The following is a 24843-nucleotide window of genomic DNA, read 5'->3' on the forward strand; positions in this document are numbered from 1 at the left end:
CTTTTAGCTAAGCTTCTCTGTGTGAATTTTTATAGAAGGATCGGAGCCGTTACCATACACTGGCTCTTGGGATATTGTGTGCTGTCTTATGCAGTTCCTGAGGAACAGGCACATGGTGTAGCAGTGACTGTGACCCAGGGTAGGAATGGACCGAAGATCAGACTCCTTCTTCCTGGAAAGAAGCAAGTTAAGAGAACCCTGATGAAAGTTTAAACCCTGAAGGGTAAAGGTAGATTTATTCAGTATTTTCCTAAAGACCTCAATGTGGATTTGACTGGAAATTACTTACGAGGATTTTGGGGGCAACTAAAGGATTACATAGTAATACACTTTGCATTTTCTTACCCTGTATATGTTAGCAGCTAAAATAAAGATTCAGACATATTTAAAAACAGAGCAAGGATCCACAGGGAGTGTGGGGAAGCAGCGTGGTGGAAGAGAGGACCCCACAGCTGTGAGGGTGAAATTACAGACTGATGACCACGACACCTGCCCGCCAGGGCCTTGTAGCCACCTTGCTCCCCATGAACAGGAACTGTGCGCTGTCCCCTCCTTAGCAGATGATCCTGCTCCAGGCAGGGTAAAACAGGAACTCGAAACAGCAGTGTCTGTCACCTTTCCTGTTTGAGGATGCCCAGGGCATTTGCTCACAAATTAGTCTTTCCCTTCCTTTTGCCCATGTTCTATGTCGTCAAGCCAGTTAAATAAAAGATACTTCATTATGCTCTTCAGAGGAAGTTTTGAATCCAGGGATACTGAAAGTGCTGTCAGTTCATGACATGCATCTTCCTGTGAGTCCTCATGACAGAAGTTCTGGCTTCAGTGTTAATGCAGTATTTCTCTTTGTGAAGCCTTTGGAAGGAAACACGTGACAAACAGGATTGCACTGTTCAGGGGCATCTGGAGTACTGTATTGTCCTTGGGCGATAATGCCGGGCCATGCTGCTTGAGCCCTGATGCTTTCAGCAGCAGAGCGGGGTTTACCTTTTGATTATGTAATTGTGATCAGAGTACTTTCTGGAACACACTTCCAAAGATGTCTGCGTTAGCTTTCTCTGTCTAAGAATTTTGGATTTGAATCACGTTGAAGGCAAAGCAACGTTAAGAGTGTTTCATCCATGTACTGTTAATGATGAGATGCATAGCAAAGATTAATTTTGCCCTTTTAAATAAGAAGTGCCTGCAAAGTAAAGGTTATATTCTGGACAGGGTCTAAAGTGAGCATCACTTCACCTCACAGTCAGAGCTCAGTTCTCCCCAGCTGCAGACTCCCCAGTGCTGGGACCTTGGATAGGTCTTTGGGTTCTCTTCACTTTTAGTTTTCTTATTGGTAAAATTGAAATTTCTAGACGAAAAGGTCCCTAACATGTCTTCTGGAGCCAAATACTCCTGATTCTCTGTTCTAGTCACCAGAGAGTTCTTCTCAGGGCAGGCAGTATAGTCGCAGATACTTGCATTGTTTGATTGTTGATTTTAGAGCAATAACTTTCCGTAACAGGAGACTTGGAGAGACAGAAACCACATACATGGAATTACAGGGTTTCTCAACAGAAAATATGTGTGGCTCAAACTGGGGAAATGGGCTAATAAATTTCTTTTGATAGAAAACATGTCACTGCACAAGCAGCTCATAAAAGAACTGGGAATTGCTTTTCAGAAACTTGGGAAATTGCCCCAATTTTTTTTTTTTTTTCAAAATAATATTTTCATTCCATTTTTTTTCACTACTTGAAATAAAATGTGAATATCTTAGACTTCAGAAGTACTATATGTATTTTGTGCATTTTTCTCATCTGTTCTTTTTGTGCATAATCATTGAGCCTGTCCTGTGGGCTAGGTGGTGTGCTAGGGGGTTGGGGATACGGAAATTGGAGAACACCCTTACCATGTACCTCAGAGACCAATAGAGAAGGTGTCTGTGGAAACAAGAGAAGAGTGTGGTGAGCTTATGAGGTTGTCAGGCATGTTACCAGAGTCCCTAACTTTCTGACCTGGTGGCAGGCTTTGTTTCATCTGAGTATGGACAGATAGAAAGAACTTTGTAGGCAACAGTAAGAGTTGGCATTTGGGTGGTGCGAGACAGGAAGCCAAGGGAATGGAAGAAGGCCTTGAAGGTGATGTGGTTAAACTTATTTTGAGAATTATCAATCTACGGTCTTGAGGAAGGATAGGGGTAGGAGGGAATGGGAGCTAAATAAGGAAAGCAGTTGTGAGGTTGCTTCAAAAGACCAGAAGGAGTGGTGAAGGCCAGGAAGAAGCCAAGCTTGACGGGGTGGAGGTGGAGGTTCTGCCTGTGGGAGTAGGTTGGCTTGTCCTGGGACCTCGCTAGCAAGAAAGTGACCTTTGCTTAATCAGTGTGACATCATTTGGTGCGTTAGGAATCTGCTTCCCCAGTATTTGGACTTTTAGAATCAATGATTAGAGTAGGAGGCTATATAACCAGTGCTGTGTTCATGAATATTTGTGTGTGAGTCTGTATTGATTTGCACATACATGTTTATACATATATGAACACTGTAAATTGATTAAAATCTCGCTAAAGGATGCATTTGTGACATACAGTTTACAAATGATAAAACATATGATTTTTTTTAACTATAAAATCTAATTGATTCTCACAGAATATTTTCTTCCATCTTTCCCCTAAATTTTTATATCCATAGTCCATTGGCAAGAGAGTGTGATCACCCTCTACCCTATCCTTTGCACAGATTTGGGGAAGTGGGTCCTTTTGTCTCCTTTCCTCTCCCCTACCAAAGGCCCTGCTCTACGACCACTGTTTATACCTGATCACACACCACTGAGCCACTGCTCTTGGATCTTGTTTCCATTCAGCCTTCCACACCCTGACTAGAGTCCAGGCACACAAGACCAGTTTAGTAATAAATCTCAAATGAATTCTTGATTCTTGGAGCCCTACTTGAGCACTCTTGTTCAGAACCAGATTCGCCTTAGTTGAAACTGATGAGTGGGCAGCACATACAGCTACAGCTCCTTTCACACAAGGATGTTTATTATTAGAGTGTTTCGGAGATGGAACTTAATGTGTCCCATAACATAGCTTCATACCTCTCATCCTACTTGACCTCGCTCCAGCATTTTAAACTGTTGACTTTTTGAGCACTCTCCATAGAACTGTCTACTCTTGCCTTCCATGGTATTATTCAATCAAGTATATATCTCTCTTTTCTGTTTCTCAGCCTTTATTGCTGATGCCTTTCCCACTTTGCAAACCTTTCTCCTCAGCTCTCTTTTCCTTCTGCACTCTTTGGCTGGGAATGATGGGTGACTCTCAAGGGTTTGCTTGTTAGTGGCATGCTCTTGACAGCCAGACCCTGTCTCTTGGTCTGCTACACTCTCCCATTGCCATGTCTGTATATCCCAGTGTGTTCCAGACGTGCACATCCTTTCATTTTCTCAAAGCCACATAACCCAGAATGAATCTTGCTCCCTCCCTTGCTCTTGTCTCTTGCTTTTCCTGTAGTATTCTTTGTTTCCACAATGCTGGTACCTTCTAGGAGCTATAAAAATACCACTGGCCATTGAAATCCTATCTGTCCATTCACACCAAGAACAATGGTACCTTGGTTCGGGAACTTAATATGTTCTATGATTTTGGAAAAGATGGCCACATTTGTGTTTGTGTGGGAAGGATGGCTCTGGTCATGTTTGTCACCCAGGGCAGAGTTTGCAAACAAAAACTCAACTTTGCCAAGTGCTTCTGTTTGTGAACCAAATTGTTTGCAAACAAAAGCTTTTGTGAACTGAAGTAGCGCTGTATGTCAAGAAGAGCTAGAAGTTCTGCCCTGGAGTCAGTTTCCTTACTTTCTCCAAGGTTAACTCTCAAATTCAGACTTTGTTACCTCTCAATGAGCTGTTGGCTTTGTTCGCTTTGCTTGTTTCCCTGTTTCCCAGCCTCCAAGCAGTTCGTTCTCTCCAATTAGTCCAGCCATCAGTCCATAGCTAGGCTTATTTCTTCTAATACTCAGTAAGATGTTTAAACATCCTATTTTTGAGTGCATTTCATGGTACCTTCCATTGTTTGCAGGATGCAGCCTAAACTCTTGGCTTAGTGGTCTCACTGTAGCAAAATTTTCTTGACTTACCGCCTGTTCCTCTGTCACATGCATTTTGGGTAGATGGATGCCCCACAAGTGGTCTGAACACAGGGATAATCTAACTTGCTCCATAAACCAAGCTAAATAAATACTCCTACCTCTTCTCAGCTAAAGGTTTATAATTAAATTGTAGAGCAGGGTCACTCAGCATGATGGTTCCTGCATACTAGTTTTCTTACTAAATTTTTAGTTTCATTTTCATGAAATAAATGACCATCTGTTGACCCCTGATGCCTACGTCTATGGTTTGGCTATGCACTTTGCATGAATTTGGGCATCCTGTCTATGGTAATAGGTATGCAGAGCTCTCTACAGGTCTTTCAGGGTGGGAGAGGACCTCATTCACATCACATACCTCTCATTTTTCTCTGAGTTAGAAAATGAGACATGGATTTTAAATTGAAGAAGTTGGTCTGAGAATAGTGGCACCCTGCATGTGACCTCATGAGTAGAATGGAGTTAGACATGCGGTGGCTTTCAGAGATCTAGTAGAGGTTTGATCACTTCCCCTTCATAGTAGCTTTATGGTATTTATGGGAGAAAGTTGTACTGGAAATTTCCTTCTCTGTCCTTCAACTGGTGTGTTCCTGAGCTAGACCTGTCTGCATATTGAAATGGAGTATTTTTTCTCTTCTCAGATTATCAGCTATAGCTGTCAGGAATTTGTTACTATCTGTTAAAGTCCTTCTATGTACATAAAAGCAAGCGAAAGGCAGTGCCTATGTGAGAACTGCTTTGTGGGATAATATATTATTTTGTGGATGCACTGTGGGAATACAGAGAAAGGACCTAAATCTATATTATTCAGAGGTAAAAGAAGGAGGAGGAACAAAATTAAAAAGGAAAAGGCTGAAAAACGTGTGGCCAGTGTGTTTCTTCCTTGGTTCCCACCTGCGTCTCTCACACACCAGGGCGCTGGTAGCTTGTGGGCTCAGTGGGTACAGGGGTGCTGCCTTGTTTTCCTTCTTCAGTCCCCTTAGCTGCTTCCCCCGGATCATGGCGGTAACCTGTGTGTAGAGACCCCAGGCTATAGAGCATCTCTGTCCTCAGCACTGCTCTTGAGATGGTGGGGATGGATGCTGGATAAGAAGCCCAGGTCTCCTACCTTGACATGAAGCTACACTTACTCTCCGCCGGTTTTGAAGCTCTGAGGGAAACTGGTAAATGTTGGCTGTCATGTTGTTCTTGGAGAGGCTGGTTTAGAACTACAGTATCTTGGCCTTTTCCAAGAATCCCTCCCTCTCCTTCTTTGGGCTGCCTTCGTGGTAGCCTGCCTTCTTTCATCTGCATGCATTTCTGGGGAAATAGGTCGCCTTCCTTTGGTTTGTACCCTGGAAACCTGGCCTCAGTGCTCAGAGGGAAATGGAAACAGAGGATCAAAGAGTGCTAATGCTTTCCAGTGTTCCCCATGTGTTCCGAAGGAATATGGAAATAGCTAGAGCTCATGGCAGTGTCATAGCATTGTAGGTTATTAGATCGTTGGGGAAACTGAGGCTTATGAAGGTTGAGAAGTTTCCTCAAAGCCAGTGGCTGTTAATAGCAGAATTGTGGTCCACACTTTCCTGCACTTCTCTGTTCATATGGAGGCATCTGGAAAGTTCTCTTTGAAAAGGTATCATGACCTCATCAGGGTAATGTATGTTAAAATTGCAGTCAAATTTCCTTAGGTGTCAAATTCTGTCTGGTAATCAACGCAGATCCTAGCTCCCAAATCACTCATGTAGAGCCCAGAAAACAGACTAACATTAATCGTGGGAGCCTATTATAATGATATATAGCTTGTCACAACACATTATAATATTACAGCAAATATATTTAGCTCACTGAACATTCTCAGGGGGCTTTTAACTTCTTTTACAGTTGTTATCCAAACCTCTGCAGCAAGGTCCAGATGCAGAGTTTGGTGATACTGCCTGGTCACTTTTGATAAAACCAAGGTTATGGGAATCCCTTTTGGAAATCCCTGCACTGTTTGCCTGGGCTTAAAAGTATGTTTGGTTTTGTCAGCACCTGCAAACAGGAAGTTGAGATTTGAGGAGAAACCTTTGGCAGTTGTACACTAAGCTTGCTGGAGAGTGAGAGTCTCTGTTGCCACGGAAACCACACTGCTGCCTCCCGTATTAATGAAGGCTTGGTGAACTTCCGGGAGTACCATTACCCAGTCCTGTAAATCATTCCAGAGAAGCGCAGGTTAACTTTCAGAATATTTCTCTGTCCTTCCTTAAGCATTCCCTCCTAGGTCTTCATCAGTTTAAGAATTGCTTCTATGCAGTTTCAGAACCACTGATTTTTATCTGGCAACTATGGCTAAAGGCCGTCTCCTTTCTTTCATGCTTAAATCACGTCTGTGCCTGCCTGCCTTGTTTCATAAGTGAATTTTTTTTTTTTAATTTTGCTCCCTTTTAGATTTGTGTGCATTGAAAATGAAGAAAGGATTGGGGGTCGAACACACTGAAAACCTTCTGATGCACTAGCTTTAAGGAATTACAGGTTTCTAAGCCTTTCCCAACATTCCAATTTCTAAACTTTGTTTTTTGTCTAAATTGAATGGTTCGGTTCTTCTCATTCCAGTGAGATACTTTAAGAAAGAAAATGTTTCTAGTAAATTCTTAACCTCAGTCTAACTTCACAAAATTTAGTATCCCCAGCCACACAGATTAACAGTATTGGAAGTTGCTTCTAGAAAAAACTGATTTTAAAAAAACATTTTTTTTTTCCCAGCTAATTGTTTATCTGGGAGGATGCAAATGGTGGTTTTAAATCCTTTAAGTCATCCATTCTGCCTGGCAGCCTCTATTGTCTGATTTTTGGGTCTGAGCCAAGCCAGACTCTCTATTGGTCTTGGGAAGAAATGTACAGATCTGGCCCTGCCAAGTCAGTCTTCTTGGGGAGCCCAAGCCCAAGCCCTGCTTTAAGTGAAGGGAATGTAGACTGAGCCATGTATTGCCTCAGATTGGGAGAGCTCATGGGTCCTCATTTTCTTAGGTCACATTAAAACCGGAAACAGCTTTCTGTTCAAAGTAGAAGAGATGGAACTTGTTCCTTCAGTTCTTCCAGTGTCTCTGAATTACTGTTAGCTTTTAAATGCATTTTTGTGGATGTAATAAAATACTGTTTATAGTCAGCTACAAAGTAAGTAATTATAACGTGGCAAATGAAATTCAATATCGCTTTGTCATGGTTTTTTGAATTTTAATTAAACTAGTCTTAGAGAAAATTATAAATGCTGCTACTTTTGTTGTGACAAGTGACATTGACAAAATATTAATCTAATGAGTTGTTATTCACAGAAGCGAAATGTTTTCTAGGCTGCAGGCTTTGGGTGTTTGTTTTATTTTAGTTTTCAGTTTGTGCATTAGAAAAATCCACAGAAAAGAATAAAGCTTCAAAACCACATGAGATAAAAAAAAAACCTTTATGTATAGAATATTCCATCATTGATAGCTTGCCAGCCACAATTGCATGTGTGTCATTTAAGGCACTGAAAACTTTTTTTTTAAACCAGATGTCTCTGTGGTCACTTTTTTAGTATCGTTTAAAGAGTAGCTGGGATAAATAACGAACCATTGACTACAAAGCCACATATTAAAGGAATAATCATCCCATGTTCCTATTAGGTCATTTCCTTTTTATTTTACTTTATAAATTACCTTGTGGCTTAAAAATGACATTTTGTTGGTTGTGAACTCCTTTCATGGCTAAATTATCCAAGTTATTTTCTTTAGAGTTCTTTACACTTGAATTTACATAATTGTCAGTCAGGAATATATATTAAACATTCAAAAATGAATTTTTCTTTATGTCAGTTTCTTGCTTTCCCTCATCAAGATTTAAAAGTTTTTCTTTCCTTTAACATTTGGTGTTTAAAATGAATGTGAATAATTTAATTATAGGGTCATTGTATTATTTATGTAAGTTTGTAATAAGATGTTCTTTTTTTTTGAGACAGGGTCTCCTTATGTAGTTCAGGCTGGCCGTGAAGCCCAGGCTGGTCTCAAGACGCATTTTAATATAAGGATAAAACCTTCGTATTTGATTTTACTTTTACTTTTTAGAACTGACCTAAAGTCCAAAGACCACCTTTATTTCTTAGCATTTTTCCTTCAGTCTCCTAGAAATTCCTGTAAGTAGAACCTGTTATTCCCCCTTTTTGTGTGTTTGTGGGAGATGATGGTAAAAATCACATGATTCAGTTTCTGCATGTGGTTATTGCCTGCATTTCTAACTCAGAGATTAAATTGCTGCCTCTACCATCAACACAGTTGGCTCGTGGGGGACGAAGGGTGTAAGACTGCAAGTCATTTGGTTATAGATGTGCAGAATATGACAGCAGAAACGTCTCTGCAGCAACATGGCAGGGGAGCATTTGCTGACTTCAGAGGGCCAGATCAACCCCAATATTTTTTCAGGGATGCTAAACCTCTTGTAACTGCTAAATTGGATTTGTCACTGAATGAACTATCAGCTGCTGTTGGACAAGGCCATAAAAGCCAGCCGGCTGGTCCTTTGTAGGCAGGGCTTACCCCACGATTGATATGTTTTAGCACTTTTGGGATTATTGTGATTAAGAGGAAACTGTTCTGAATGAGAGAGAAAAGGGGGTAAGGACACACAGCCACAGCTGGTGAGCAGCATGTGTTTGTTCCAAGGAAGTCACCATTATGGCTGCCTCCCGGTTCCTGCCCTGATTGACGGGTGTGAAATCTTTATAGGAGGAAGCGGTGTCCTTACTTCCTCCACTTACAACTCTCCCTACAGCAGAGCACGAGCTATTGGGAGTGTGGTAGACTTGAGAATTTGAAATGCTTTTAAAGCGCACCCTGCGTGCTTGCGCAAACACAGACGCAGTGACTGAATGCATTAGTCTATGCCTGCGAGTTAATTGAGTTAACGTGTAGGCATTTCAGTAGTAACAACAGAGTGTCCTCTTTCATTTCCCGGACCTGAAGCTCTGTGACATGCATTAAAAACACTCCTCCTGATTTTATGTCTGAGTCTGCTTTAGCCATCTGAATAGAAACTGCACAGCCAGTGCATTTGTAAACTGGAGCACTTGGCTAGGAGTTTATTGAATACAGGAACTTTGTAGGCTTTTTAGAACAGGTTTGTTTTTAAGAACACCTAACCCCATGAGCAGTGTGGGATTTTGCACAGATCTTTCACTAGCCAAGAGGCGGCTTGTTGAGAAGATAGGAGTTTGAAGCTTTCTCAGTAGTACTTGCAAGTGTACATGGAATCGGTAGCCTCTGTGGTTGTCTCCAGAGACACCACTGTTCATGTTCAGAGTTTGCTCAGCATACCACACAGGAAAAAGGCTGGCTTGCCAGGTCTCAGGGAGTGTCTTTCCAAGCCTGTGAAAAGCACGAATCATCCGGCAGCCGAGCATGCTTACAGCTGGCCCTTTGCTAGCTTTGATCTACGAATCAGGCCGCGCCATGAATGCCCTTATTGTCATGTTATGTGTACACAGTGTGTGAATTATTGAAAATAGGGAGGCCTGAGCCTCATCTGGTAGAGATTACAGTGCAGGCATGCTGGGCGAAGGTCTGTAATTGAAAATCCCCAGATGCTGTTTATTTGGCCTTTGTCACATGACCTGCTGCAGGAAGATTGTCTGAACAAAGTGTTGCCTGCATGGAGAGCGGAGCCCGCCCTCCCACCCCCAGGGCCTCCACAGGCTCAGTCTGTACACAGCTTAAACACCTGCCCAAAGGATTTTTAAAGGCTTAAAATAGATTCACTCATAGCATTTAAATAGAGGGCATCTTGCTTGTTGATTTAAACTGCTTAAGCGGTTGTTGACTCGTGGAACCTTCTGTCCACACAAGGGTTTGCCGGATAATTTCACTGTGAGATACTTTTTACAAAGCAACGTTCGGGGATGGGGCCACATAGGGATAAGGAGTTTGGGCTCTGTCTTTAAAGGAAAACAGCTAAACTTTTCTGTAGTCCTGAGCTTGCAGAGAAAACCACATCGAAAATGTGTAGTACTCTCTCTTTAGAAAAGGCTGGGGCTACCAGGAATGTGGCCCTGACCTCACTCATTCATCTGCCTTTCATTCAGTTCATTCTTACTTCTTCTACCTAGGAGGAAGTAGAGATGTTACTGGGAAATACGTTATTCTCAATTAAATGCTGAGTGTTACCCTCCGCATCAGTGGTGGATGGAGGCAGGGTGGTGTGGTACCTCTGAGATTGATGTAGATCAAGAATTAGTGACAGGGAAGCAAGTTGCAGTGATGTAGGCAAGTAGTCCAGCTACTCAGGAGGCTGAGGAGGAGGATCACTTGAGCCCACAAGTTCAAGATCAAGAACAGCCTATGTAACACAGTAAGACTGCTAACTCAAAAACAAAACTAAAAGACAGGGAAGACTAAGTGAATTTTGAAAAAGGAAAGATTTAAGTTTTCCAGCTTCATTCAGAATGTTACTCCCTGCTGTTTGTCCCCGTCTCAGCTGTGATTGTGAATATTTCTTCCTTTTCTGGGAGCTCAGAGAGAAGAAAGTTCCTGGGCATTTCAGCATTTCACAAGCATTCCCTACCAGCACAGGACTTTCCCCCTTCATCTACCTGCATCTCCCTCCCTCTCTAATAGGCCTTTTCTTTTCTTTGGGAGGCAGCTACAATCAACAGCAGTGCAGTCATTAAGTAGCATGTTCTCAATCCAGTGCCAGAGATTGGAAGGACACACCACTTTGGGCGCAGAATGTGGGTCCTGCTTTCACAAAGCTCTCAATTTGTCGGGGAAGATGGGCACAGTGCCCCCAAGGCAGAGCTGAGAACAGAAAGCACCGTGCTGGGGGTGCAGGAAGAATCTTGAACCAGAGAGTGGAGCGGCAGTCCCTGCTAGGGCGGTGGGGCCTTGCTGGCCACAGGGTCTTAGGAACTCAGAGATAACAGATCAGCAGATTTGAGCAGGACCATGGGGGCAGGGAGACGCACGGGCATGTCATTTCACCTAGAGGGAGTAACACCCAACATTGCACAGGACTAAGCTTGCTTTGGGGACAGGGAGAGGTATATGTGGAGAGTGGCAGAAGAAAAGAAAAAAAGTCTGTATACATAACATTTTAGCATTTTTATAGAGAAAGAGTGTTTGTGTGATTCCTCAGTAGTTAGAAATTTAAAGGTGAATAAAAACGGCTTGGCTGTCCCAAACCTAAACTCCCTAGGCAGGGGCAATTGGTGTAATTTGGTTGGTTGTCATCTAGACAAGAAGGCATTTCATGGGCTACTATCATGTCACCTTGGGCCATTCCTGCATTTGAAACCAGTTGGAAATAGCTAGGGTACTTGAGTCAGTGACCCAGAGCATGCAGTCATGGCAGGAAGCACCTCTGGACCTGATGCTCTTGTGTTGCGGTTCCCTGGCATCTTGCTGTCTCTCTCCTCCCAGGCAGTCAGCTGCATGAGGGTGGACAGTCTGTCTCCTCCAGAGCGCGGCACACTCTTAGGCAATACGCGCTTCGTCCTGGGTAAGGGGCGTGTATGGTTTGGGATTGTGAAGGCCTTGGGTGAGTGGAGAACAGTTGTGAGGTTGAATGTAGTAGCACAGACGTGTTATTCCAGCAGTCAGAAGGCTGAGTGAGGAAGATTATAAAATTGAGCCCAGTGTGAACAACCTAGTGACTCAAAAAAAAAAAGAAAAGAAAAGAAAAGAAATTTTTTTTTTTCTTAAAACATCCTTGCTGTAGCTCAGTAGAAAAGCCCTGGGTTCAATGCTTAGTACCACGTTCATTCCATTCCATGGTTGGATTCTGCCTCCACCTAAGATTTTGTTCTCATTAAGGACTTAGTAATGATTTGGCGGGAAGCTATCTTATTTCACAGGCTGTTTTTCAGAGCAGCTGGTGTAAGGTTAAGGAATAATAATCTTGAAAGACAAAACTGAGTTTGCATTATGCTAGATGCCAAGTCAGTGGTATTTTGAACCAAAAGTCCTGTTAAATGCTCTCTAGGACTTTATATATCAGTTTAGACAGTGAAAACATCTAAACCTAGTGCAGGACATTACTATTTGAAAGCTCCTCAAGATGGTAGAACCTTCTCATTTGTGTTGCTAAGACAGCCAAGGCCTTTGCACAATAGGTGTTGTTACCCCAGAAGGACGTAGAGGCTCAGAGAAGTTCTGCCACCCAAGTTCACTCACCTAGTCAGTCCAGCTTCCCCAGAAAGACCCATACATCTGAGTCAGACACACCAGCAGTCTGTCTGGGTCTAGCTTAGTGGGAGTGTGCTTCTCTAACTGCTAGGAGCCTAGGTTCTATACCCAGCACTGTTTAAAACACAGGAACACACGCATATACGTGCATGTGCACACACAGTCCCCAAATCCCCACAAGCCTGCAGCAGTGCTACCAGTAAAGATCTTCTGTTAAACACCAGCAGTTTAAGCACTTCTAACGTGGATTTCACACTTCTCTAAGGCCAAATAATTAATAAATAAACAGAGTGTTCTTAGTGAAGTTTTTCATTAACAAGATTTCCCTGGGTTAGTGTGGAGATTAACTTTGTTTGGACCAGGTCCCTGTTACTGTGGCAAGGGAGAGTGGCAGCGGGGGAGGTGGGGCATGAAGAAGGAAAGAGTTTGGTGTTGGTCACACACACACCTGTGCCAAGCCGAGACCAGCAGGAAGGTCTGGGTCGTCGTTCTGTGTCCCCCCAGAAGTAGTTGTAAATGAGAAGGGCTTACAGTTTTTAGGTGATATTGGCAGTGCCGGCCAGTGTCTATCATCTTTTTGTAGGTCCTTTCTTTTTATATGCTTCATCCAGAAGAGGCGAGCTCATCCATTCATTAGAAACATGTATTGAGCATCTGGTTAGTGGGTGTGAGATCTGAGTCAGAGAGAACCAAATGGGTGCTTTCCACAGAGCAATCGCTGTTTCTAGGGGGCTGACTAGTCTGATGGATAAGTAACACCAGTGTAGCCGGAGAGCAGCAGCTGCAGGGTATGTGCTGAGTATTTGAAGGTACAAAGGAAGTAACGTAACTCAGTTTAAGTGGCTCCCAGAAGACTTCATGGAGGAAGTAGCCCCGTTGGGGTTTACCGGGATGAATAGGAGCTTGCAGGCAAAGGAGAAGGAAAAGACCATTTAAAGACAGATGGCTACACAAAGGCATAGAAGTGTAGAAAAGATAATGCTGATTTGTGGAACTGTTACGAAGTGCTTTATACTACCCTACCATAACCCTCTGCAGGGTCATGCTAAGGACTATGTGTTCTTCTTATATTAGGTGCGGACCTATTGATGTAGGAAAGCAGCATGATCAGATGTAGTCAGGAAAGAGATGAGTCATAGGAGCCATCAAGATTGGAGGCTGCCTCTAAGAGCCTAGGGATATAGATCTGTTAAGATCATAGTTGGTGGCAGTAAGTTCAGGTTCAATTAAATCCCATACACTGCATGAGGATGTGGGAACCAAGATGCCAAGACACCGACCATGCCTTTTAGGGTATAGTCTGTTGGACAAGACAGGGTCAGGCTGGGGGGCGGGCACTACCATGGCCCATGAGGAAGTAAAGAGCAACTCCCAAACCAAGACAGCATGGTGACTCTCATGCTACTTTCTTACCCAGAGTCAAGCCATCATTTCTAAATGGTTTGTTTTTAACGCACGATTTCTTTTCTGTCACTTGTTTTGCAGTCTTTCCTACCACTGGCCCCATAAAGTAAGCTCTGGGCACCATGCTGCCTGCCTCACACTTTCCCACGTGTACTGTGCTTAGTGCATTTTTCTGGTCATGCTTCAGATGAGGTTTCATGCAGGAGACCCCATCTGAGCTGGACCTGGAAGGATTTTGATTATTTGTCTTCACAGACTCTAGATGCCAGGTAGTCACCGAAGATCTTGGGACCGGAGTGGCTATTCCAGCTCTGTGTTTTGCGTAACTATATTAGGTACAAAGAAGAATAATGAAGGGTGTAGTTGAAAGTATGAAGGCCAGTTCATCAGGCAGATTAAAAAGGTGACGGCCATATCTTTTCTCCATAGAGAATGAGCCTTTCAAAATCTTCATGCATATTTCTCTTCTAGAAATAATAATAGCAAAAAGAATTTCTGTACAACACTAGAGGTGTAGTATGCAGTGCATAGCCTTAAACTTTTTTTACGTACTTGTCTCTTTTCGGTCCTTACAGTCCAGTGCAAATGTGCAGCTCACAGTAAGCTGACCCATGATGATGAAGAAAAACAGTGTTTAATGAGGCTGTCACTTGATAATGTTATCAGCTGCTGTTGTCCAATAGAAACTCCCGAGAAGGTGGAGCTTGAGTTATTGCCAGGCATTTTACAGGGATTGGAGGTAGAAATCCTTATTAACTAGCCAGGGCTTAATGTAGCCCTCTTCTAAAGCCGATCCTTATCCACTCCTGGGTGAGCGTGGAGACAGGTGGTCTCTGGGAATCACCACTGTTCACTTCCCAAAGGCCGTGAGTGCTTTCTGCAAACCTTTAGTTCTGGAACATGGAGTTACCACCCTTGGACAGCCAGAGCGGGCTGCCTGGACTTTGTGGTGATTTTCCACACTGGTGCTGATTTTGAGTCAGTGATTTATGTTGAGGATTGACTGCAGCACTGGCCTCACAACTTCCTCATTGACAATGCTCAGAGCCTGATTCACATACTGTTTTTCATGAGTCTTCTCTTACTCTCTCTCTAGCTAGTGGCCCTTCTCCCACTCAGATTCTCCATCCCTCATATTTAGTAAGTTCACCCCATTGCCTGCACTTAATGAGGACCTGCTGTGTTCTCAGCACCAAGCCATGCTCTGTGCACCCATGGAAACTCCTGTCTGGTTGTGGGAGAGGCAGGCATGCATCTTGGCATCATTCAGATAAATGGAACATGGGGGGGGGCATGCTGTGCATGGGAGACAGGATGGCTGCTGAGAAAGCCCACAGTAAGACCATCTGACTTTGATCTCATGGTTGAGTTCTTCAGACAGTGTAAGCTCCCAAAGTTGGCATCCTTTTACCCCCATCACCCTTCCATGTCTCTTGCATTCCATGCATGCACAGTGGATGTCTGACTGGTGGCAACTGGCAAGCTCTGACACACCTCCTTTCCTTCCCTCATACTACTGGGGGAAGTTAAGGGGCAGCACTGTGGAGGACATGGCTACTATTGACTCCCCACGTCAGTTCATAAAGAGCAGAACTGCCCCCTCTGGCATAGACCTGCACCCAGATCTTCAGGAGAGTGGATGGCATCATTCAACATGTCCATTCTGTATACCTCTTCCCAGCTAGTGACACTTGGTTCCTGCAGTGTCCCCCTTACCTGTGCCTTTTGATTGTTGGCTTTCATAATCAAGGTTTTTTTCCCCTTCAGATGCACTACAGCTGATGAAAATGCGTCCTGTGGCTAAAAACTATTTTCATGCCATCTTGTAGTATCTTGCCTGAAAAAGCACTTCTCAAACAGCTCTGTCTGTGCTTTGTCCTGCTGCTGGCATCAGAGGACAGAGCCACAGGATCTCTGCATCCTGGGAGCCATACCCTGTGGTAGTGTCACACTGAAGAAGCTTCTTTCTTGGCTTCTTCCCACCGGGTCATTGTTTTCTTGTTTTACCTTACGGTGATGATCTAGTGTCAGAGTGGATCTTAGGGATGGAGGAGCCTCTTTTTTGCCTCAAACATGGATGAATTTCACAAATACTGAGCTGCCCAAAAGGGGAGACGGAGGAGAGAGGCATGCTGTTGTCATGTCGGGCCAAGGGTGCTTAGGGAAAGGGGCAGCCTGGAGGCCCATTGCAGCTCAAAGGCTCATGGTGGGTGAGGCATTTGAAGGCAGGCAGAATCCAGGTGTGCACAGATGAACCGGGACCCTGTGATCCTGAGAGCCATTGTTCACACAGATGCAGAGTTCACAGTGCAGAAGGTCTTCGAAGAGAACATTCTAGTAGCCTTTTGGGCTGTTTCGGGGTTTAGGGGAGGGTTTGGGAGACCCTACAGCCGCAACCTATTTGATACAGCTTCCTTCTAACAGCATAGAGAAGCTTCATTTGCTCCTTGATTCTCAGTCTTTTAACATGGAAGGAGGGGCTGCGGACTCCTCACCATGCATCCCTCCCTGTGAGGGAAGCAGAAGTGTTTCTGACTAGGGGAGCTACAGCGCCTTCCCTAGCCCAAGCAGGTCAGCCTAGCTGGGTGTGGGTTTGCCTCAGGACTGGCTGCAGCCAGGGAAGAGGAATATTCCACTTGTCGCTTCTTTCTTTGTGGCTCTCAGACTCCGTTCAATTACAAAGTAGCTCTTACACTGTTAAAGCTGAGTGTCTCTGGGCTACAATTTCTAGCCACAGACCCTGCATTTGCTGTGCCTCAAACATGACCCTGAGGCCACATCCCATTACACACACAGCCCACAACAACGTTAACCAGTCTTCTGTCTGGGTAAGGCCAGCCCAGTGCAAACTCCATGTCCTTTTGCTGTAGTCTCTCTTTTTGTATTGTCCCTTTATCAGGAAATGTCATGGAAACCCAGGATGCAGGGGAAGCCAGTGATGGGCTCACTTTCAGTCGTGCAGTTTACGAGAAAGGAAAAATGAAGTCAATTGAGACCACAATGCCTGGTGAGGTGGCAGCTCAGGTAGTGCTGATCTTTGCAGCTGGCCGTGGGAGATGCCAGGGCAAGTGTGGTAAGGTTTCTCAGCCTTAGCGAAGAGATGTTCTGTGCATTTCTGCAGGTTTTTTTTGTGCTCTGGAGAAGCTGTAGTGTGGTGATGGTAGGACATGGCCACACAGCTCTAGAAGCTGTTCAGTTCTTTTCAGAGAATGAGCTGGGACTAAGCTTTGATGCCACGAGTGTGACTCGGAGACTTCTTGGTTTGGAGGGAAAGCCTGTGGCGTAGGATAGGGAGCTTGGGGGTCAGGAGGCAAGGTTCTCTTGTTTTCAACCTACCTTACTCTGTTCTTCTTGTAAGATCAGTCTTTCGCTCTATTTATGACGTGCACACTGAAGTTTTTGGCAAAAGTGTTGCCATGCCAGCATTTTGCTTTGAAATATGACAGCAACAATTCAGTAAGATGGTTCAGTGGATGGACAGAGATGTAGTGGGATGGAATGGGAAGATAGTAAATAAGAATAGAAAAAGTACTTACACTTCTAACCCAGAAATCTGAAATGCTCCAAAATCCAAAATATTTTGAGTGCTGCTGACAGACCCTACAAGTGGAAAATTCCATCCCCAGCCCATATGACAAGTCACAGGTAAAAGACAGGTGCACTGAAAATAGTATATAAAATTATTTCAGGCTCTATGTAAAAGGTATGTGTGAGACATACATGAATTTCATGTTTAGACTTAGATTCTGTCCCCAAGATACTCATATTTGTTGACATTTTCCAGAATCCAACAAAAGAGCAAATTATGCCTAGTTTCACACATTTCAGATAAGGATGTTCAATCTGTAGTTGCATTTAGATAGGGGATATAGTGTTCACTATAAAATTCTTTCTGTAAGAAACTTCTACATGTCTAAAATGTTTCATACTGAAGTGTTAGAGGAAATATCTATTGTTAAGGATCTAGCTTACATTCCAGTACTTTGGGGAAGTCTTTCTAGATTTCCTGAACTACTGTGGCCTGTTATCTCAGTTATGTGGGCAGTGGTTAGTGTTACTGAGCTCTTGAGCCTTGGTTAGGGAATTCTGCACTTTAGTAACAGAATTCAAATCCTGGGGGCTGTGGAATATCTGGACCCACCTCATTGTAGAGAGTAGGGCTGCAATATACATCTGACTTCAGAGTGTCTTATAAGGATTACAGACAAGACTCTAAGCAGAAACTACTTGCTATCCCCATTTGTATATACAACCTCTAGAAGTCAAAAAGATATTCCAAAATTTTTTGGAGTGGTCTACTTGTTTACCTAATGGGAAAATATATTTTAATTCTAGGAAAATTAAAATTAAGTGTAGAAAATTTTCATAGAACCAAAGCCATACCATTCATGTTTTTGGCTTAAAGATTTCTGTATATTTGATATTTCACGATTATTTTTAAAAAGTTTTGTCTAGGCAACGCATTAGCCTGTGTTTTTAAATTAAGATGTACAGTAAAGTAACTGATTTAGATTAGGAGGATTGAAATCTTACTAGGTATGACAAATTGTGCTGCTATAAACATGGGCGCACATACATCACTCTGGTATGATGTTTGTAATTCTTCTGGGAAAATACCTAATTTGAAGACAGCAATATGCAATATAACAACCACTGGTGAATTCCTACCATCTTGTCTAGTGACACTCTGTCATTTCTAAGGTTTCTTTTGTTTTTATTTTTTATTCTCTTTATGGTTTGATCAATCTTGCATTCTTACATCTGGTAATCTGAACAACTTGCCTGAAGAAAACAGTATGTAATATAACAATCACTGTTAATTCCTGTCATTTTGTTCTGAAACCCTGTATCATTTTTATTGTTTTTGCTTTGTTTTGTTTTTATCTACAGTGTTGGTATTTTGCTATTGTTCTTTTTTATTATTATTCTCTTTAAAATAGAAATCTTACTGGGTTTGTGAGCAATACTAATGCATTTAAGAGAATTTATTAGGTTCCTGTGAGTTGTTTAAGTTAAAGCAGACAATCCTAACATTTAAAATACTTAAATAGTTACTATTCATGGCTTAAAATACAGTACAAAAGAAAGAACATGTGCTTTCCAAAGAACAGGAATATGAGTTAAGCACATGGCATCAGGAAGAGCTTGTGGTAGAAGTGATTTTTAGAAGTGCTATAACAGGAATAGGATTAAAAGTATGATAGTATTTAACTGCAGCAGCCCCCATTTGCTTAGACTGTAGGGGCCGTCACCCAACGTGTCTGACCTGGGCACTGGTCTTCATTCAACCAAGTGCATCATCAGTTTAAAATAATGCTTTAGGTTATATGTCACTGCTATCAAGACATTGTGTCTACATTTGCAGAAAATGAGTTTGGGGCAGGAGACTTTTATTTTGCTGGCTAGACAAGGTTGGATGAAATTGCATGGCATACAGAGCCCTGCATTTATTTTGCCTTGGCCACTCAGCCAACCACACACAGGATGTGCAGTGCAGCCTTGAGCTGGAGGATGCCTGGCTTGGCCGCAGACATTGTCTTTTAGGTCTGGCTTCTGGTAATTAGGCACTCATGGCCAGGCTCTGCTGTCAGCTGGCCTTTGAGACAAATTGCAAAATCTGTACAGCCATCGGAGAGATGGACAAGTAGACCCGATGACACTACAGGGGATATTGGTAGTTCTCAGAAGTTTGAAAGAGAATACTTAGGGAAGCAATCTTCAAAACTGAATTTGAAGGTCCTTTTCTGTACCCTTAACAGGTACATTCAGTTTCAGAATCAGGAGCTGAGGTTTTTGACAAGCAGGCATGATAGGCTGAATTTAACAGGATGAAATGCCCTGGAATTAAATGTCAGGTTCAGTATTTGGGTCTGAAAATCCCAGCTATGCATGGAAAGACTGAGAACAGGGCGAGATGGGACCACACACACACACACACACACACACCAGCAAGATGTCTAGTTCCACACATTTTGGATAAAGGATTTTCAACGTACAGTAGAATTGAGGTGGGAGTAGAGGTGCACAGGTTCACACTTCTGTTCCAGAGTTCTGATTATGGCCGCAAAATAAAACTGTGTTGTGTTGACTGCAGACCCACTCACTCGCAGTTACAAAAGGGGTGGTTGGTGTTACTGAGATCAAGCACTAGAGGCGTATCTGAGGGAAAGCCCATTCAAATAAGACCTAGCAATTCAAGTTGGTGTAGCTTGACAGTTTATCAAGGTCCTTAAAAAAACTCCAGTGCAGTGTTCGGTTGCATTTATAGAAGTAGTGTATGATAAACATACTCTATTGTAGCAGGATCAAATACAATACTCTATATTGTAGCAGGATCATTCCTACCATTCTGGATTTTCAGGCTCTGAGAGGAAAACAGACAAAGGATGGTCACAGGATGGTATCTAGGAGTGTTCCAAAGCCTGTCACACATATAACAAAAGGACAGAGGAGCTTTAGCTTGGGTGACTCCAGGAAGACCTGAAAGTGGTGGCTCATATCTGGAAGGCAGCCAGCCCTGTGCAGAAGAGTCTTGTTCTTATTGAGGGGAGCAAGTAGGATCTGAGCATGAAAATTACGTGAAGCCTCACATACATAGACTCTTTTTATCCTTGAGTGTATTTCAATATGCAGTGGGCTGCTTCTTCAATTCTTGAAGGGTTGGCTTAAGCTTATGGAGGGCTTAGAATTTCAGAGGTGGAAAGGAATGACTCAAAGGTACCTCTTGCCCTAAGATTCCATGATTCCAATTGCCTTCTGGTGTTGCCCTTGAGACTTGGGTAACAAGACAAAATTTTTTCCCTGTGCAGTTATGCAGTGTTGTCAGGGAACTCACACCGCAAACACCAGTCACATGGCGAACTCGGCGATGGGCACATTTTAGGAAGGAGGGTGAGGTGCAGGTTGTGCTGCAGTCGGGTTGTCCGTGATCGAACAAGGAGCCCAACCCCGGCTGGGTGGCTCCAAAAGACTTCCCTAAGAACAGGACCTTGAAGTGGCTTTAAAGAGAAGTAGGACCTGGCTGCAGTGTCGTGATGTCCAGGCAGGGAATGGATGTGAGTGCGATAGACCCGAAGCTTGTTCTTGACCAAAAGAGGCTCCATTAAGGTGGAGCTGGCTTCAGCCACCTGTAAGGAGTGTTGTGAAGTGGAGGTGTTCACTTACTGTACAGAGTATGTCAAAAATATTTTCAGTTCCTGGGGTTAGAGAGGAAATCGAAGTCATGAATCTGACCGCCTCAGAAGGACCTAGGGCTTGTAAAGTTTGTGTTTACTTCACGTGGTATCGTAGCAATACATTTCCTCACATAGCTTCTGGGGATATGTTTTCCTGTTATATCATTATTCTTCGAAGTCAAGTTACCTATGTGAGATTTCTCAGTCTCCTGGTATGGTAGGAAAGTGTTTTACTTTCAGACCGAACAGCCCCGGCCCCAGCTTGGAGGAGGTTGAGTCATTTCTTTTCCCCTTGTGCGGTCTTACATAGGTATTGTCAGCAGGCACTGCTGCAGAGAGCTCCTCTTAGGGTTCCTGCTTTCACAGGGCTCTACCCTTCATCTTTGTAGGGCCTCTATGGCCGCTGCCGTTCATTCTGTGTGCTTCCGAGGACTCTAAGTGGGGCTACCTATGATTGGAAGCCAGCAGGGGGAGGAAAGTGACTGAAAAATGAAAGACTGAAACAGAACCGAGTTTTCCTTATTCCTAGACAAATCCATCCTTGTCTAAGTACAGGCAGGCAAACAAACAAAAAGGCAGATTTTAGAAGATACATTTCTGTTTTCAGTGGATGGAACAGTTCTTCAAGGAACTGTACTATCTATTTTCCCTATAATGAATAAATGAGTAGCCATAGTTTAAAAATTCTTGATTTGGATTTTTTTTTTTAACCCACTTTATCTTAAATTCTTCTTTCTTTCAGGTAGGAATGAATTGATAGCCAGATACATCAAACTCAGGACAGGGAAGACGAGGACCAGAAAGCAGGTACAGTAGTCCACCTGGGTGGTGTGCATGTCAGCGAATGGCCCGAGAGGCATTTGGCTGCAGTGGCTGCTGTGCTTTGGCTCTGAGGAGCCCCCAGTTCCAGTCCCCTCTCAGGATGTCAGCGTTGGAGGTGTTTCATATTGGCTCAGTTTTCACTGTTCATCATTTCAGTGACCCTGCAGTCTGTGGTCTCCCAAGTTCTTTTCATCCGATATGGGGAAGGTTGGCTACTGAGGACAGTGTCTGAGCTGTCCCTGCACTGTGTTTCCAAGCTGATTCTTCTTTCCCAGAACATGTATCTGCCAGCATTGCAAAAGCTGCAAGGTGTAACTATACTTGTAGGCTTGCGCTCACAGGTGAAGTGAGTATTTATTTCATGTGGTATCATGGCAGTACATTTCCCCACTTGGCTCTTGGGGATAAGGCTTTGAGATTTGTGCTTTGTAACAGCCTGGAACATGAATCATATTAATCATCCTTTCAATGAAAAAGTAATGCTGGAAGCCTTGCGTGTTGGCCTGAATATAAATACTGAATGATGTGCGTCCAGTATGCTGTCCCTTCTTAAGTGATGGCTTTTTGTTGGCTGCTGGGACTGAAATGAAGTTACAATTTTAATACCTCTACAGAGCAGGGGCAGGCTGCTCCTGCACCCTTCTCCAGGGTTTTGCCTGCGCTGCATCTGTAAGATACAAAGCAACTGAACTCTGATGTGTGACCCAGTTCAGAACTGGGAAGGTTTAAAAAAAAAATCAGGGTTTAGCCAGGCTGAGTGGAGCACATCTGTAATTCCAGCACTTGGGAGACTGAGGCAGGAGGATCCAGGAGTTCAAGGCCAGCCTAAACCACAAAGCAAGACCCTGTCTCAAAATGCAAACAAACAAACAAAAAATCGGGATTTAGAAACAGGAAATTGTGAGAATAGAAAAAGAAAAGAAAAACACCTCCTGCGTGAGTTAACAGATAAAAAGTATTTTTAATGTTGACTTTGGCTGAGTGATATGGCATGGACCTTAAAAACTACAATCAGCCAGGCATGGTGGTACATGCCGGTAGTCCCAGCTACTTGGGAGGCTGAGACAGGAGGCCATGCGTTGGAGACCAGTGTGGGCAACTTAAGTTTCAAAAATAACCCCTATAATGAAACAAAAAGCTCACCAGTAGTCTCTTTAAGACTAGCAGCATTGGATTCACCTCCTTGGAGGAGTGGTTTCTTTGAGTGTGGATCAGGGGCTGGGACTTTCCCCCAGGAATGCTGCCTGTGCCTGGGACCTGGTGCTGAGTCAGCAGGAATGGGGTGGCCTCCTGCCATCCCTGAGGCAGGGCATTGTCTGTTTGGGGGGATGTTCCCCAACAGTGGCCCACATCCTCTCACAGATGAACAAAATTCGGGTGAAAATAAATAACAGCAAGAGCCAGATGGAGGGGTGAAGAGAATGGGGGAGTCCCTATTTCTTTGTACTTGAAAAAAGTACAAAAGCAAAATGAAAAAAATTGAATAATTGAAACACAGAGACCAACTGAAAGATCAAAGACTCTTTTGTTCTCATAAATCTTCTTTTTAGAGTCACCAGAGTTTGAAATAAGGGAATCCCCTGCAAAGTTGCTAACTTGTGAATGGAGGGTCTGCGTTTCTGAAGCAGACAGAGCTAATTCTCTAACTACCTCAAGCACCGGACGGGACTGTCTGCTGGCCTCTGAGGTCTGTCACTTGCCCATGACTCCGGCACTGGGGGAGTCTTCTAAATTTAACCAACTCCCACCAATAGAGATGCAAAATTTGTCTATTGCTGGAGTCCTTGTGCTTCAGAAGCTGGGCTTGGCTGTGTTTCCACACCCCAGCTTCCTGGGTTTTTTTTAGGCAGCAGTTGGTGATACCTCTCCAGTGTGAATTTGTTGTTCAGCAAATCCATGTGGTTTCCAACCCAGATTTCTAACAGGATGGCTGGCTGGCTGTATTCACACGTTTTGCTTTGTAATAATATGCAAATCTACTTGGCACCCAGTCAATACCCAAAAGAGTGGAAGGATTAAAGATATTTTATAAGGGGAGGGGAACCCCACTCTGCTAACTGGGTCTTTCCATTTCTCTTTGAGATCTAATTTACATGTCAGTATTATTTTAACATTTGCTACAGAATCCAGAGCTCTTAATGAGATTGGAATACAACTGACAGCTTCAGCTATTTGATTTTACACAATGTGCTAATTTATGGATATTCTCCTCTACATTGAGGAAAGGGGATTTTCCCTCCTGATACTGAGATGCTATAAACATTTTCATTTACCTCCACCTCCATCTTTGTAATTTTATAAAGTAAACAGCCCTATTCTCCCCCTCACCCCTCCCCAAATTAGCTTCTCCCAGTGCCCTTGATATATCCCGGGTGGGAAAGTAGAGATGAGCCTAATGTTCATCCTGAATCGTGTCACTGCAGTGATGACCCAGTCTAAAGAGCTTAGAGCAGTGCTGGGGGCTTGGTGTCTGGCCGGGACTGTGTGTTCCTAACCGCACAGCTTTGTTGAGATGCAAATAACCTCCCCCTCCCCAACCTTCCCAAGGAGTAGCGATTTTATATTTGATTTCCTTTTTTTGTTTTGTTTTGTTTTGTTTTGTTTTGTTTTGTTTTGTTTCCCTTCATAAACCCGAACAATGTAGGTGTCTAGTCATATACAGGTCTTAGCAAGAAAGAAAGTTCGAGAAATTCAAGCCGCCATTAAGGTACGTCTGGCTTGCCCAGTTGTAGGGGGCTTTTCATCTCCATGGTTACAGGCTTTTCCTTTGTTTTCCTCCCTTCCCCTACCCTGCAGGTGTCTAGTCACATTCAGGTTCTTGCCAGAAGGAAATCTCGTGATTTTCATTCCAAGCTAAAGGTATGCGCTTTTCTGCTTTTTGGCTTGTGGTTGCTATGCATCTCACTTCCTGTTTTCCATGGTGACTGGTGAATGCCTGGTGCTGGGATTCTCGTAACCTAGTTTCCTTGCATGTTAGAGCTGTTTACATTTCTTTGTGTCTAATCTCTCTGTTTCTGTTCTAGCCTCACATTAAACTCAATGCGTGTGCCCGCGTGGGTGTGTGTATGTGTGTGTGTGTGTGTGTTCCTAATAACAATGCAAATGCAGCAGAGAGCTGGTCTTGATAACTTTTCAGCATAGAAACGTGATTTTTTTTTTTTT

General features: G+C 43.4%; 1 protein-coding gene across 10 annotated transcripts in view; it reads left to right on the forward strand.

Moving 5' to 3' along the window:
- Tead1 (TEA domain family member 1 (SV40 transcriptional enhancer factor)) overlaps window positions 1-24843 on the forward strand; it is a 174714-nt gene that overhangs the window by 81749 nt on the left and 68122 nt on the right. For 3 of the 10 annotated variants that reach the window (XM_013511983.1, XM_013511981.1, XM_013511974.1), the window contains 3 exons: window positions 21602-21666; window positions 24326-24388; window positions 24478-24540. In XM_013511983.1, coding sequence (XP_013367437.1) covers window positions 21602-21666; window positions 24326-24388; window positions 24478-24540 — 191 coding nt within the window. The remainder of the gene's footprint in view (window positions 1-21601; window positions 21667-24325; window positions 24389-24477; window positions 24541-24843) is intronic. The other 7 variants (XM_013511976.1, XM_013511982.1, XM_013511978.1 and 4 more) reach the window with 3 other exon arrangements.

Source organism: Chinchilla lanigera, unplaced genomic scaffold (assembly GCF_000276665.1).
Source record: "Chinchilla lanigera isolate Chin_1 unplaced genomic scaffold, ChiLan1.0 scaffold00013, whole genome shotgun sequence".
NCBI lineage: Eukaryota > Metazoa > Chordata > Mammalia > Rodentia > Chinchillidae > Chinchilla > Chinchilla lanigera.